The following is a 15,437-nucleotide window of genomic DNA, read 5'->3' on the forward strand; positions in this document are numbered from 1 at the left end:
GCAGGGGGCCCCCTGGAAAATTAACTCGGATGGTGGGGGCCCTGGTGAGTGACTGTCGTCCCCGAACGGGCTTTCCCCACAGGAACACCCACCGGCCCCCCCTACGATGATCCCCCCGGCGAGCAGCACCCCTCCAGGAGAGGCCCTGTTCTCCAGTTTGGCTCCTCAGGACTTCTGGAGGTCTCCGCTCTCGGGCTACTCGGGGTCCGTGACCCGGCATATCAGCCACCGGGCCAACAACTTCAAACGACACCCCAAGAGGAGGAAGTGCATTCGCCCTTCCCCACCCCCACCCCCCAACACCCCATGTCCGATCGAGCTGGTGGACTTCGGGGACCTGCGCCCCCAGCGGTCCTTCCGGGAGCTGCTCTTCAACGGCTGTATTCTCTTTGGCATCGAGTTCAGCTATGCCATGGAGACGGCGTACGTGACCCCTGTGCTGCTCCAGATGGGCTTGCCCGACCAGCTCTACAGTCTGGTGTGGTTCATCAGCCCCATCCTCGGTGAGCCCCAGCTCAGCCCCGATGGCGGATGGCCTCCGGAAACCTCTGGAAGCTTCCGGAAGCCTGAGTTGAAGCAGCTCGAGGGTCCCCAGGGGACAAGGGAGGAGCTTCCTCTCATTAGTTTGGGGCTGAGGGGGACACAGGGTCGCCACAGCCCATATTTTAAGTGACTTTATCTAAACCAGACTGTAGAACAGGCCTTTCACAGACCCCCAAGGATTACCACCATCTTACACGGAGCTCTCGTCGGCGGATCCAAGCAATAAAGCTTGATGTGGTTTAGGTCTGGGGGGGTCCTGGAATTTCTTGGATTCCCGGGGAAGGTCACGGCCACTTAGTGCGTTAGAGGGGCCGAAGTAGACAGTGTGGGCAGAAGCTGAGCTGTTCCAAGAGTCCATCTTCTGTTTTCCTACTTAGGGTTGTGTACTCCGAGTCTCATCGTGTATTTGTTTGACGCCCTGGGACGTTTGGGCGCAGGTGTTTGAGGGCTGTGACAAGGCTCTGTCCAGCGCGGCGTGCGGGGTGGGCTGGGGGACGCCGGCAGTGACCACTGGCCTGCTCTGTTTCAGGATTCCTACTGCAGCCACTGTTGGGTGCTTGGAGTGACCGATGTACCTCAAGGTTTGGAAGGAGACGCCCTTTCATTCTTGTCCTGGCTATAGGTCTGTTGTTTTGGAACTGAAATAAAGTGGAAAAAAAAAAAAAAGAAAGAAAAAGAAAGAAAGGCCCCAACAGCTTCCTCTTAGCAAAACCTAAAAGCGTGTTGACCAAAGCAGGGACGCAGATAATCTCAGGGACGCGGGGGCAGGGAGCAGCCTGTAAGCGGCCTGAGTTCACTGTGACAGTCTGTCCCTTTGATTTTTTTTTTAAGAACGACTTAATAAAGTGTATGTCATTCCCGCCCTGATTGGCAAAATAAAAACCCTGATCCAAGCGAAAAAAAACCCAAAAAACAAAAAACCATGGTGAGTCTGCGGGTGACTTTTCCAACGGGCTCTGCGTGAAGTTTGGTTTGAAAGGAATTCTCGGGGCCCTAGAGATTCTAGACGGAAGCGTTCAGCGGCGGGGGGCAGAGCGGCTCTGCGTTTCCTTGGCGTGACTGCGTCTCTCTGTCCGCAGGGGCGTTGCTGGGCCTGTCGCTCCTGCTCAACGGCAGGGACCTGGGCACGGCGCTGGCCGACTCGGCCGACGACCACCGGTGGGGCCTGCTGCTCACCGTGTGCGGGGTGGTGCTGATGGACTTCAGCGCCGACTCTGCCGACAACCCCAGCCACGCGTACATGATGGACGTGTGCGGCCCCGCCGACCAGGACCGCGGCCTCAACATCCACGCGCTCCTGGCAGGTAGGTCCCGGCGCTGCGCGCTTTGCCGTGGGCGCCTCCGCTCGCCCCGATGCAAAAACCGCGTTATGAAACTAAAATATTCGGGGGCGCCTGGGCGGCTCCGTTGGTGACGCGTCTGCCTCGGGCTCAGGTCATGATCCTGGGGTCCTGGGGTCCTGGAATCGAGTCCCGCACGGGGCTCCCTGCTCGGCGGGGGGGTTGCTTCTCCCTCTCCCTCTGCTGCTCGCTCTCGCTCTGGATCTCGCTGTCAAATAAATAAATAAATAAATAAATAAATAAATAAATAAAATCTTTGAAAAGAAAAGAAACCCTCAAATATACGGATGAACACGGACGTGATTGAAAATACACACTTCAAACGATACAGTTCAGCGATACCGCGGAGTGTTGATAGGGGCATATCCGTGCGTGAACTATCGGTGGCTACGCTATGCACCTGCGAGTCTCCGTGTAGACGGTTCCACAGGCCTTTATTCTCATTGGAGGAGGAGTTACTTTCCACAAAGTCCCACGAGCCCTGAATTCGCCAGAACTGAGTCCCTGCCCCCAGGAAAAGTGCGAGGCTCGGTTCCTGCGAACCTCTGGTCCCAGTTTCATCAACCCGATCAGCCCGCACTTGTTTCATGTGTTTCTGTTTCGAGACGCCCTCTGCACGCCTATCATAGATTCACGAATCTGGAACGCGCGCCGGCAGCCCCGTAACGCGTGCCTGAGTAGAGCTTACCTGACACACAGGTTTTCTTCACAAGACACAGCACGGCCTCCTCGGACTTACCAGCGAGAGACAGCGGGGCATCAGCACGACATGGGGGGGCCGTTTTAGACGGTGATGTCACCCCCCCAAAAAGGAAAAAAACCTGCAGAAATGTGGCACCATATAGACAACTAAACGGTTGGCCAGTCACAGTCCTGAGGGCTGAAATGAAGGCCGAACATCGCCTTGTTTGGCCCCAGCTGGGACCCGGTGTGTCTGCGCCCCCCCGCGAATAGCTGAGTGTGGTGGCATGTGAGTGTGTGTGGGTTGGGGTCACGAAGACGTTTCAGTGAGTAGGTAAATTGGCACATACGGAGTATGCATATGACAAGGAGGTGCACACACGTGTGTGTCACACGCACGCCCGAGTCGTGCTTGCTGCAGACAGAAGACACGAGCCTATCCAGGGGAGCCACGAGGCCAGAACGACCACGGAGCCACAGAGCCTGTGTGATTAGCAGAAGTGAGAGGCGTGGAGGGTGAGGATTGGCCTCAGCGGCTGCACACGTGAACACCTCGAGAGAACCGGCTGCAGAACAGGCCGAGAACGCAGTATGATGTTTGCTTATTCTTGAAATATCAGTACGTCCAGCCTTCTTATATAAAACACGTACCTTGTCCAAAAGAGAATGGAATAAAACAATCCCGTTTAAAATAGCATCGGGAAGTGTTTCTAAAGGTCAAGGGAAAGACGTAACAAGACCGGGCCGCGCAGGACCGGGGTGAAGAGGCGGGAGACCGGGAAGATTGATCGCGAAGCCTGAAGCGGTCTGGGCTTTTCCATCCTGTTCAGTGGGCGACATTGTGCAAACTGCTCAGTCTGTCCAATCCCGGTTGCCTCTCCTAGAAAATGCCACACTTGTCTCTATTTACGCACACGCATGGATGGGGGGCCAGGGTGCTTCTGCAGGAGTCTTGGCGGGGCCAGTACTGGGGTACGGAGGGTAGCAAGGAGGACCCCATTTTTTACCTTATAGTCTTTTGTATTATTTCTTTTCTTTTTTAAGATTTATTTATTTATTTTGGAGAGAGAAAGAGAGAGAGCGTGCACAGGTGCATGTGTGGGGGGAGGGGCAGAGGCAGAAGGAGAGGGAGAATCTCAAGCAGACTCCACAGTCAGTGCGGAGCCTGACCCGGGGCTCGATCTCACCACCCTGAGATCCTGACCCGAGCCAAAGTCAAGAGTCAGATGCTTAACCAACTAAGCCACCCAGGTGCCCCCTTTTCTTTTTTTTATTGTGTTAAAAGACATGTAATATAAAATTTACCATCTTAACCAATTTTACGTGAACAGTTCGGTGGCATCACGCACATTCACTTGTGGTGAGACCATCCCCACCGCCCACCCCCCCCCACAACCTCCTCATATTGTAAAACTGAAACTCTGTCCCCATGGAACGCTGAGTCCCCACTCCCCGTGCCCAGCCCCCAGGCTCCCACATACGCTCTCTCTGTCTCTCTAATTTTAACAACTGAGTCCTTCATACGGGTGGCCTTACACAGTGTTTGTCCTTTTGTGGCTGGCTGATTCCCCTAGGACAGCACTCACCCCTGTTGTAGCAGGTGTCGGAAAGTCCTTCCCGTGCACGGCTGAGTAACACGCCGTCATGTGGGGGGTCATGTCTTGCTTATCTGTCACCTGGTGATGGACACTAGGTGGCTTCCAAGTGTCAGCTGTCGTGACTCATGCTGCCATGAACTCAGGTGCGCAAATGTCTCTTCAAGACCCTGCTTTCAGTTCTCTGGGCTATAAACCCAGAAGTGAAGTTACTGGATCGTGTGGTAATTCTAGTCTACATTCTCTGAGGCGCCTGCACACTGTGTTCCGTGGCGGCCGCCTTGTCCCACACCCCACGAGGCTCCGATTTCCCCACATCTCCGCCAACACTTGTTGCTGTCTGGCTTTTTGAAACAATCCATCCTAATGGTGTGAGGCGGGATCTCATTGTGATTTTGATTTGCGTTTCCCTGACGTCTAGTGATGCTAAATGTCCCTGCGTGTGCGTCTTGGCCATGTGTATGTCTTCTGGAGAAAAAGAGACGCTAAGTAGATATGTGAGTCCTTTGCACGTGTTTGAATCAGGTTGTTTGTTTCTTTGAGGGAGAGTTGATGTACCGTTTCTTTCCCATGAGAATGTATTTGCTTCAGTCATTTAAAAAAAAAAAAGTGGTTAATGGAGGTCATCTCAAATCTGACCTTATATAAGGGCCACAAAATAGCAATTGTGTCTTCAAAAGAGTGGGAGGAAGCTAACCAGGACCACGAATGTGGGAAGATGAGAACACTAGAGGAGGGGAGACATGAAATTCAAAGGCCCGTAAGGACAGTCGGGGACAGATGAGGGAGTTCTAGGGGGGAAACCGTGAACTAAGTGGATTCAGGGCCACGTGCCACCTTGAGGGGCCCGTGGAAGGTTGAGCTGAGCATGTCTGAGCCCAGGCCTTGCCACAGAAGTTACTATTTAAAAGTGGCTGGTTCTCCCCGAAGGCGAGGGCGGCCAGATCGCACAAGCTGTTTGGATCACAGCAACAGCAGGAGTGAACGGAGAGAGCTCGCCTCTCATCCAGCAGACGGGCTCGAGATGCCGCTGAGCTCAAAATAAGATAACGCTGCAGCCCCGTGGCGTAGCAGGGAGGGGGGCCGGGGTGCTGGGGACGTGGGAGCGGCAGGGAAGCAGCACTTTCCGGAGCTAAGTGTATGCGGTGCTGCTGGCCGGGCGCGACGTGGCATCGCCCACATTTTTACACTGGGCTGCATGAACCAGTTTGCCATTTACCTGTTATCTGAGGCTGTGGGATGCCGTGAGCAGGGGCAGAGGACTGGATCCCTGCAGCCCTGTTGTTTCCCGCAGGCTTGCTGACCCAGACAGCGAGGATGGCTGTCCTTGGTCACTATTGGGGGTGACTGCTAGTGGGGGCCGTGCATGAGGACGCGGGCGACAGGCAAGCAAGACCGGGGAGGCCACGTGAATTCCCCCACACATGTGCAGTGGTCTGCGTGTTGGAGACGAGATCTTCCATGCTTGCCCTGCACTGGCGCTGGGGCTGGGCCTCTCGAAGGGGACCGTGACCCAGGGTAGACATTCAGTATTCCAGCAAGGCCGTGTGTAAGGGGGACAGCCGTGGATGGGAGGGAGGGCACATGCCACTTGCTGTGGAGCCTGGCAGCCCCGGGAAGGTGGCCCTCGGGCAGGAGAGCAGGAGAGCAGGAGAGGGGGACCCTGTGGCAGGCCCCTGGGAATCCCATTCTCACGTGCATTTTTGCTGGGGTTTAGGAGGGGCTGATGAGGCATCTGGATCCTCACAAGGGATTTGGCCGCTTGAGTAATACACGGAACCGCAGCTCTGGAGGGCCCTCCCCCTCCCCCCGCCCGCAGGGATGGGGGGACTTAACCCTGCATCTCTCCTCAGGCCTCGGAGGAGGATTCGGATATGTGGTCGGGGGCATCCACTGGGACAAAACCAGCTTCGGGAGAGCCCTGGGGGGGCAGCTGAGGGTAATCTACATTTTCACCGCCGTCACCCTGAGCATCACCACCGTCCTGACCCTGGTCAGCATCCCCGAGAGACCCCTGCGGCCCCCCAGCGAGAAGAAGGCCACCATGAAGAGCCCCAGCCTCCCGCTGCCGCCCTCCCCGCCGCGGCTGTGTGAGGAAGGGCCCGGCGAGCCCCTGCCCTGCCCCCCGGCCACCAGCCTGTACGCCAGCTTCTCCAGCCCCATCTCCCCGCTCAGCCCGCTCACGCCCAAGTACGGCAGCTTCGCCAGCAGGGACGGCTCGCTGACGGGCATCAACGAGTTCGCCTCGTCCTTCGCCACCTCCAACATCGACAGCGTGCTCATCGACTGCTTCACGGGCGGCCCCGACCCCTACCTGGCCATCCCCGGCAGTGCCCCGCGGCCGGCCATCAGCGTCAGCTTCCCCCGGGCCCCCGACGGCTTCTACCGCCAGGACCGCGGCTTCGGGGAGCGGCGGGAGGCAGCCTTGGCCGCAGGCCCCGACGGGGACGTGCTGAGGGTGGGCTCCCTGGACACCCCCAAGCCGCGATCGGCCGGGATCCTGAAGAGACCCCAGACCCTGGCCATCCCGGACGCGGCCGGAGGAGGGGGTCCCGAAACCAGCCGGAGGAGGAATGTGACCTTCAGTCAGCAGGTACAAGCAAAGGTGGGGGGGTGGGGCAGGGGTCCGAGGGCACCGTGTGTGGTCCCCCCTCATCAGTTAAGTGGAGAGAGCGGTTGTCACTCTGGAAAGACCCCCTGAGCCCTCCCCGCCGGAGGCATCGGGAAGTCGGTGAATGCAAGCAGACAAGGCCTGCGTGTTGGGGGGCAGAGGCCGGGCCACACGCGAGGGCCTTCAGGGGTCTGTCCAGGGCCCATCGGCAGCTTAGCACGCTGGCCACTGTTAGAGGGACACTCCTTTGAAACATGGCCATGTTTGCCCCAAGGTTCCTGGAGTGAGCGTGTCAGAGGCCTCCTTAGTGCTTCCCTCAGTGCCCACCGCGTTCGGGCTGCGTGAATCTGGGGCCGGCAGAGGTCAGTCCCCCCGGGGTGGACACCACATGGGAGGCCCAGCGGACGGTTCTGGGCCCTCCTGGCGTCTGGCCTCAGCCGGCCATCCCAGAGGCTGGCAGAACTCAGGATTCTAAAAGGCTGCGTGTGGCATGGTCTGTACAGACAAAGAACCTTCCAGAAGGCTGTGTGTTGTATCCAGTATATGTCAGAATGGCTGAAAGGCCATCAGCTGGTACGTGGGATTTTAACCACCGTCAGAGTCTGCTGGCTTGAGGCCACCTTCAGTAAAAGAAAGGCTACGTGGTCACTTGAAGCAGACAGAACAGTTCTGGGGCCCATCTGCCTGCGGCGGGGTGGGGGGTCAAAGGGTGAGAGAGGATTCCAGAGAGAACTTGGAGTTTCTAGAAACTGTGTGGCCCCACGGGTGGCAGGTGGCGTGACGGTGGGGGCTCGGCGGCGCAGCCTTCGGCCTTGCCCGGTGTGGGGGCCGTGTCACCCCGAGGACTGAAGCCACTGGGCCCCGGGGGCTCTGCTCCTCGTCCCCTCTCCGCTCCCAGCAGGACTGACGGACTCCCTGGTTTCGGGGGAGGCTGACTGGAGCCCCACTTGGAGGCGGCTGCTCCTTTTCTCTCCGGTTGAATCCTCAAGGGCGCCTGCGTGTCTGGTTCGCTTTTCTCTGGGGTGCGGCGGCTGGTCGTCCCCGTGCTGCCTTCACCGTCCCTTGAGAGTGGCTATCCTCTCGCCGGGGCACCTCCTGGGCTCAGGTCTGGACAAGGTCTGAAGAACCAGAACTCGCCAGAGGGTTAGGAAGTCCCGTCGCTGACGGAAGAGAGAGGTCTCTCCAACGGCTCAAGGGCCTCAGCCGCACCCACGATGACATCCGAGCGCTCCCCGACCTCTGTCAACAGCGACCCATCCTAGGCTGCTGCAAACATTCCATCCGGCTTCTAGACCAGTTCCTCGGTTATGCTCGCAACTCTCGTTTGAGTCCTTTCTTCTAGGTCCGTTCTCAGGACAGCCGCATTGAGGAGCCAGCTCCGTGAGGAAGGTCAAGCTCACGAGCTGCGCACATTCATGTCTAGCCTCAGCTGGGCACGCGGCTTTCATTTTCGCAGCCCCCGTGGATGTGGCTGTCGGTGGCGCCAGTGCCGTGGGCTGTTAGCTTCCTCTGGGGCCCCCCACTTGGCTGATCTGGGAGCCGATGACAGCACGGGCTCCCCTGCAGAGCCAGGGCAGCATCCCCTCCTCACCCCTGCCGCTTGCAGAACCGTTACCTCCCCCGGCTGGTGTCTGTGCCGGCGCCCCAGGCAGGGCGCCCCAGGAAGGGCGACCGAGGAGTGACGCCTTCTCGCGTCGGGAAGAGTTAGCAAACCAAATTGGGGAGCGGGTTTGCCGACAGGCTGGTGCTCCTGGGCCCCAGAAGGAAACCTGGCCCCGCGCCGAGGGCCCAGGTAAGTGTGTTCACTCACTGCACCTGCTCCCTCGGCCGCCCCAGCCTCCATGTAGGTGGGAGTCGCCCCGGCACGAGAGAGCTGGGAACAGATTTCCCGGTCACCTTGCAATAAGTCTCTTTCATACCCTGCTCTTAGGAGAAGAAGGGGCTTTTGTAACATCTGGATTTGAACTGATCCATAGTTCTTGTATTTCAGATGTGTTTCACGTTTGGCAAGGTCTCCACTCGCCCTCTGTGGCACAGGTCTCTCTCATCCTGTGGCCGAAGTGTGGGCGCCCCCCAAACAGGGCTGTTCTCGGCTGCTCCCGGTCTGCGATGAGATGACCAGCGTCGTTCAGGGTGGCGCTCGGTGCAAGGCTGGCACCGCCCGGGAAGGGGACCCTGCACAGCCTGTGTGTGTGTGTGTGTGTGTGTGTGTGTGTGTTTCTGATTCACTTTGTCATCGCAGCAAAATACACACTTCCACGCGACGGCCGGAGTCTGGTGCTCTGATGAGGAGCTTTCTGTGGGCTTCCTTTCCAGGTGGCAAATATCTTACTGAATGGCGTGAAGTACGAGAGCACGCTGGCGGGCTCCGGCGAGCCGGCGGGGCAGCCTCTGTCCATGCGGCACCTGTGCTCCACCATCTGCAATATGCCCAAGGCCCTTCGCAATCTCTGCGTCAACCACTTCCTGGGTGAGCTCCCGGCCAAGCGCCCCGCGTGTCCGCGTCCCAGCCTGGGTCTCGCTTTGCAATGGGGCGGTGATGGGGACGTGGCTACCTGACCTGGGGCTCCCTCCCCTGCCAGCCTCCCACAACGCTCCAGAGCCCCACATCCCATCCCGGGGGACATTTCCCACCGTTTAGACTGCCTAGATGCCACCAAGGGCAGGACGTGGCGTGGGGCGGCCCTGGAGGGCTCTTCTCCAGGAAGGGCCAGAGAGATGCCCCCTCCAGGCAGCCCCGAAGTAAGCCAGGTGCTCCAGACGGAGGCACACCCCTTCCCCCGTGCCCCCATTACCAAAAGCTGTTTGGACCACTGACAGTTAAGTGACGGACGCCACTGGTGGGACTTGTGTCTTAAGCCCGTTAGGGCCTCACTGCTGTCTTACTCCTAGAGCCGAGACATTCACACATACAGACACTGACACGTGCCCGCAGGTGCCCGGCACTGGCCTTGAGCTCACGAGCCTTGGCGTTGGATTGCCACGGAGAAGCCCGAGCTTGCAGTTCATTCCATCCGTATCTCCTTGCTGTCGGGGTGTTGAGACTCTGAGGATGATTACGAATTTGAGATACTCTAGGGCTCTCAGACACGGAGGGATGTAAATCAGGATGTCTTTCTAGAAGGCAATTCGGCAAAGGCAAGAATCTTAAAAATGTCCGTAACCTTGAACCCAGTGACCCTGGTTGGCATTCTTTGCAAAAACGTAATCAGAAATGTTAGCAAGAACCTATGGGCCGGGTTCTCATCACAGCATGATTTATAATAGCCAGACGCCGCCGGGAAGCAGGGGCCGGGAGGAGGGGGGTGGAGGAGGGGTGCGGAGGGAGGTAAGAATGTCCAGCAACGTGAGAAGCAGTATTTTGCTGCCATTAAAATGGGCTCTTTAAGAATACTTACTGTCAGAGGAAGTTGTGCGTGATAATTATTGGGGTTCAAGACGTCCAACAAACACCACCCCCCTCCTCTACCGAAGACGAAACCGACACGGACGTCTGAGGAACGGAGCCCTGGTTTCATCGGCGACAGGGCAGAGTGGGCCTCTGTGGGCATTAGCGCTCCTGGCGTGTATCTCGCAGGGGCGCCCGCCCCCTCGTGCCTGTGGCTGGGGCTCCCCCGGCGTGTTCTTGCCCCCCCTTGCTGAGAGGCAGCTAGAAGGAGTGAGGGACTGGCTTTCCTCGTGCCAGTAGTGTTCAGACAAAGGATGGAATATGACCTTTCATGCCACGGAGCCAGTGTTTATGAGGCTGTGTATTTGCTTTAAGAAAAAGACCAGCAGGAAACCTACCCAATGTCGGCAGGGGGAAGGTGATGTCCGGGTGGGGAGGCCGTGGGCAGCTTCTTCCTTAAGTCCCGAGTCCGCGAAAGCCACGTTGACTCCGATCACTGGTCAAAGCACCTGTTGGTGAGAGCAGGGGCCGCGGCGGCGTCTACCAGCGGTCACCGGCCCTCTGCCCCTCCCAGGGTGGCTCTCGTTTGAGGGGGTGCTGCTCTTCTACACGGACTTCATGGGCGAGGTGGTGTTTCAGGGGGACCCCAAAGCCCCGCACACGTCGGAGGAGTACCAGAAGTACAACAGCGGCGTCACCATGGGCTGCTGGGGGATGTGCGTCTATGCCTTCAGTGCTGCCTTCTACTCAGGTACCCGCCGCCCCGGGGAGAAGCGCGGTTGGCGTCCCCTCGTGGGACCGCTGGATGAAGGGAGGTCTGTGTCTTCACAGTTGCAGGCGCGGCATCCCCATTTGGAACAACCTGTCGGGTCTGCTGGGCGGCGCTGCCCTGGGCTGGGTGGCGGGGCAGGTCCCGGGGTGAGGGGGACGGGGTGTCTCTCCAGACCGGAGTGAACCACTGGCAGAAAGGCCAGGCCCGTGAGGGAGGGCAAAGGGGGGGCCTCGGGACAAACATGGAGGTCACCTCCAGGCGGGTGTGCCGTCTGCCGACCCCCGGCCCCCATCCTTCCACATGGATTCACATGGTGACTGGTCCAGAGGGAGGGGAAGGGCAGCTGAGAACGGGGGTGGGGGAGAGGGCTGGGGGAGGGCACGTGGGGAAAGCCAAGCCCAGAGGCTGAGATGACCCTGAGGTTGGCGGTGGGGGATCCAGGGGACACAGGAAGCTGAGCTGGGTCCCAGTGGGGAGCCTGGGTGCTGGTGGGGGTCAGCCCTGGGTTCCGTCAAGGGCCAGAGAGTGGGTGCTTTCGGCCTCACGGGCCGCACGGCCTCCGGGGAGCGTGGCTCAGAAGCCACCTAGGGTGAGGTGCTCCTAGCCAGTGTGCGTGGCCGAGTCCCAGTAAAACCTCCTTTACATTTGACAGGAATGGGAATTTTCATGTAATTTTCACGTGTCACAAAATGCTTGTCTCCTTTTGATTTTTTGTTAAACCCTCTAAAAATATAAAAACCATCCTTGGCTCCAGGCGGCGCCCCAGGCAGGCCGTGGGGCGAGCTTGTCCCAGGAGCAGTTTCCCCACTGGCCTGGTTTTGCCTCCCTGTCCTGCACCCCGAGCCCATTTGGTGTCTCGGCCTACGATCCCTTCACCTGCACCCGCTCCTGGGCCTGCCATCCCTCTGGACCACCCTGGCCCGGGCGCCCCCAGAGCTGACTCCCCAGGCCCCCCCACGCAGGCCTTCTGGTCTGGGGCGAGGTGCCGGCCAGCGGTAGGGCCAGCCCAGGGAGGTGGCCCCGGGGAAAGAGAGTCCCTGGAGCCAGCGGGTAGTCCGGCTGGCGCTCATCTTCCTTTCCGGCCCACAGCTATTCTCGAGAAGCTGGAAGAATACCTCAGCACCCGCACGCTGTACTTCATTGCCTATCTGGCCTTTGGCCTGGGGACCGGGCTCGCCACCCTGTCCAGGAACCTCTACGTGGTCCTGTCCCTGTGCATAACCTACGGGATTTTATTTTCCACCCTGTGCACTCTGCCCTACTCCCTCCTCTGTGACTACTACCAGAACAAAAAGGTAAGTGCCTCCGGGTCCTAAAGAGGCTGGGGTGGGCCTGGAGAAACCCCACCTGAGAAGTGGCCCCAGGAGTGGCCGCGCGCTGGAAATGAGGGGCCCGTTCAAGCATGAAGAAATGTCACCAGCTGGTGACAGTAGAGCATAAACCCGAGCAGGGAGCTGCCCCTGGGGGCGCCCCGTTCTGGGGGGGGGCAGCGGGGAGGGAGGAAACCTTCTGCCAGGTTTCGGGTCACCTGTTAGCACGGGGCCTCGGGCGAGGCAAGGGAGGGACTCACCCGGACACAAAAAACTCAGTGATCAAGGTCAACAATAGGTTAATGCAGTATTTAAAAAAAAAAAAAAAAAAGCCTGAGCGCAGGAACGTCCTGGCTGAACGGAGTCAGAGCTTTACAGATGGGTAAACTGCGGCTAAACCGTGGCAGAGGCCAGGCCAGAAGGAAAAGTCAGGAGAATCAATCCCGTCTTTACACACAATTTTGACTTTTGATGATTCTCCTTTAACAGCGTGGCTGAGCTAGGGGCCCCCATGTCCGCGGCTAGTCCCAGAGTTGTGCCATCGCCACCGTCACGGTCAATTCAGAACACTTCCGTCACCCCCCAAAGAAACCCCAGCCCCATGCGCCGTCCCCTTCCTCCTCCCCGTCCTTCCGCCCCCAGACCCCCGCTGCCACGAAGGCCCTTTGTGCCTCTCTGCCTTTGCCTGTCAGGACGCACGGAAGCCATGTCGTAGGTGGCCCCTGTGTGCGGCTTCTCTCCCGCGGCGTCCGGTTTTCCAGGCGCATCCCCGCTGTAGCGCGAGCCACGGCTTCCTTCCCTCTTGTGGCCAACCGCGCTCCTTTCAAAGGTTTTTGGCAGTAACGGAGATTTGAAAATACTGCATTAAAAGATAATCTTGATACCTGGGTTTCCCGCACCCCCTTTTAATTTGGGGCACCCCCCCAGGCCTGGCCCAGGAGGCGTCCTGAGTTGTTTTAGGGCCTTTGGAGGGTCTGATGAACTCGGGGGGGGGGGGCCAGCTCTGAGCACGATGTTTTTTGTGAAAAGTCACTTCGGCCTGGAGCCGCAGGCACGACAGGGAGCCAGACCCGGGCCTGCGGGTGGTAGTTGCAGCGGCCCCTCCCAGCCCCCTCCCTGCCAGCCACACAGACAGGCAGTGGCCACAAAGACTGCACCTCCCCCGGGAACGGGGTGGGGGGGTGGGGGACAGAGGCTGTGACGCTGGAGAGTCAGCCGTGCACCAGCCCTGCGCCAGCCCGTGCCTGCAGCACCCAAGGGACCAAGGCGGGAGGGGACGTGAGCAGTGCCACCCGTGCTGGCTGGGGCCACCCTGCCCTCTGCGGCCACCATCCCCTTGTCAGTTCTCTACAGCCCCGAGACCCCTCGACTGGGAAAAACAGATGGGCTGGTTCTTGGTGGAACACGGCCCTGCTCTGCCCGAAAGGACACCCAGAGCCTCGCGACGCCCTAACTGAATTTGGTCAACACCCCTGGAGCCGTAGGCCTCTTGCTCATAGAGACTTCCAGAGGCTCAGATCTCTGTCAGTCTCTGCTCAGTTGCAGGCTCAGGGCTTACCTGTGACCGCCCCCCACCACGGTGGCCTTGCTGACTGTGCATAGACGCGGGGCCACACGGTCCCCAGAACACGCGCCATGCGCGTTCACAGAGCACCTCACAGGTGCCACGAGGACACAGCCGTCCCCAGGGTGGGGGCATGGCAGCATCCCAGAGGGGACCACAGCAGCGTCCGGAGGCGGGGCCAGGGATGCTGGCCCCAGGCGGTGCACATGCTGGGCCCAGTGCGGGAGGCACCCGTCTGCTGCCTCAGTGGGTGAGGGGGGCCTGTGCTCAGGAGCAGAGTGAGGGACCCACCCACCTCCTGCCACCGTCCCTGCTGCAGCCCGGCTCAGAGAGCACGTCTTACCCCCAAGCCGCAGTGTGGTGCAGGGGTGGCACGGAGGGAAGGGGATGGGTCCACCCCGGAGGCCACAAGGGCCTTGGAAAAACAGGCCGCAGGACCAGGCACGGAGACTGAGGGGGTGTGCCAGGGCGTGTGACAGGCGTCGTAGCTGACAGAGGTTAGGAAAGGGGACGAGCCGGGACGCGGGGTGCCCGCCAGCCTGGCAGGCCGCCTGTCTTTCAGGGGCGAGGAAGGAGAAGGCCAGGCTCCCCAGGCCGGAGAGCGCCTCTGCGCCGCCTGGGCCTGTGGGAACACAGCCCTTCCGCTCCTGTGAGTCATGGATTCTTCTCGTTGCCGTCATCTCTCTGAACACAAATATTATTAAACTTTTGGCTGAACCCCCGCGCACGACGGCGCTGGAAAATGTGCGCCTGCCGTGCATGGGCCGCGAGGGTCCGCTGGGCCTGCAGGAGACGTGGGGCTGGGTCACCTTGCTGCCCGGGCGTCCCGCTGACGCTTCTCCTTCTGGATCAGTTCGCAGGGTCCAGTGCGGACGGCACCAGGCGGGGCATGGGCGTGGACATCTCCCTGCTGAGCTGCCAGTACTTCCTGGCCCAGATTCTGGTCTCCCTGGTGCTGGGGCCTCTGACCTCGGCTGTGGGCAGCGCCAACGGGGTCATGTACTTCTCAAGCCTGGTGTCCTTCCTGGGTTGCTTGTACTCCTCCCTGTGTGTCGTTTATGAAATCCCTCCCAGCGATGCCACCGAGGAGGAGCACCGGCCCCTCCTGCTGAACGTCTGACACGCCAGAGCCCGGCTTTGGCCTCGAGCCTGTGCCTGGGGGCGTGCAGCAGTCCGGCCGGTGGGAAACCCAAGGCCTTGGTGGACGCAGGAAGGTCTCCCGTGGAATGTACATATGTGATAAAACAATAAACGGCAGCAGCGAAGCCTACAGTTTCTAGTCGTGGCTCTCCCAAGGGTGGAGAGGTCACCTGGGGAGCGGGCTGCTCTCCGTGGGGGCTCGGGGAGGGGGGCTATGAGAGTCACTTCTTGATGGGAGAGGTAGGTGTAACTCGATGGTTCTCACCTGGCGGCGATTTTGCAAACCCACCCCCACCCCCACCCAGGGAAGACATTTGGCAATGTCTGGAGATAGTTTTGGTTGTCACAACTCAGGTGGGTGCCTCCTGTCCAGAGATGCCTTGAACCCCCTACAGTGACAGGGCAGCCCCCACAATGAAGAATGTTCCGGCCCCAAAGGTCAAGAGTGCCGAGGTGCAGAGAGCCTGGTCTAACTGGACACTGCATCCCGAAT

General features: G+C 59.5%; 1 protein-coding gene across 4 annotated transcripts in view; it reads left to right on the top strand.

The window, feature by feature from the left end:
* Positions 1 to 15,069, top strand: part of SLC45A1 (solute carrier family 45 member 1) — an 18,292-nt gene extending 3,223 nt beyond the window's left edge. For 2 of the 4 annotated variants that reach the window (XM_019799080.2, XM_034671168.1), the window contains exons 2-9: positions 83 to 503; positions 1,073 to 1,165; positions 1,623 to 1,847; positions 6,013 to 6,752; positions 9,087 to 9,240; positions 10,733 to 10,909; positions 12,020 to 12,225; positions 14,658 to 15,069. In XM_019799080.2, the coding sequence (XP_019654639.2) occupies positions 83 to 503; positions 1,073 to 1,165; positions 1,623 to 1,847; positions 6,013 to 6,752; positions 9,087 to 9,240; positions 10,733 to 10,909; positions 12,020 to 12,225; positions 14,658 to 14,924 (2,283 nt within the window). In that variant the 3' untranslated portion in view covers positions 14,925 to 15,069. Of the gene's footprint in view, positions 1 to 82; positions 504 to 1,072; positions 1,166 to 1,622; positions 1,848 to 6,012; positions 6,753 to 9,086; positions 9,241 to 10,732; positions 10,910 to 12,019; positions 12,226 to 14,657 lie in introns of those variants that run through there. The other 2 variants (XM_034671169.1, XM_034671170.1) reach the window with 2 other exon arrangements.
* Positions 15,070 to 15,437: the final 368 nt, after the last annotated feature.

This window comes from Ailuropoda melanoleuca, chromosome 11 (assembly GCF_002007445.2).
Source record: "Ailuropoda melanoleuca isolate Jingjing chromosome 11, ASM200744v2, whole genome shotgun sequence".
Taxonomy (NCBI): Eukaryota; Metazoa; Chordata; class Mammalia; order Carnivora; family Ursidae; genus Ailuropoda; species Ailuropoda melanoleuca.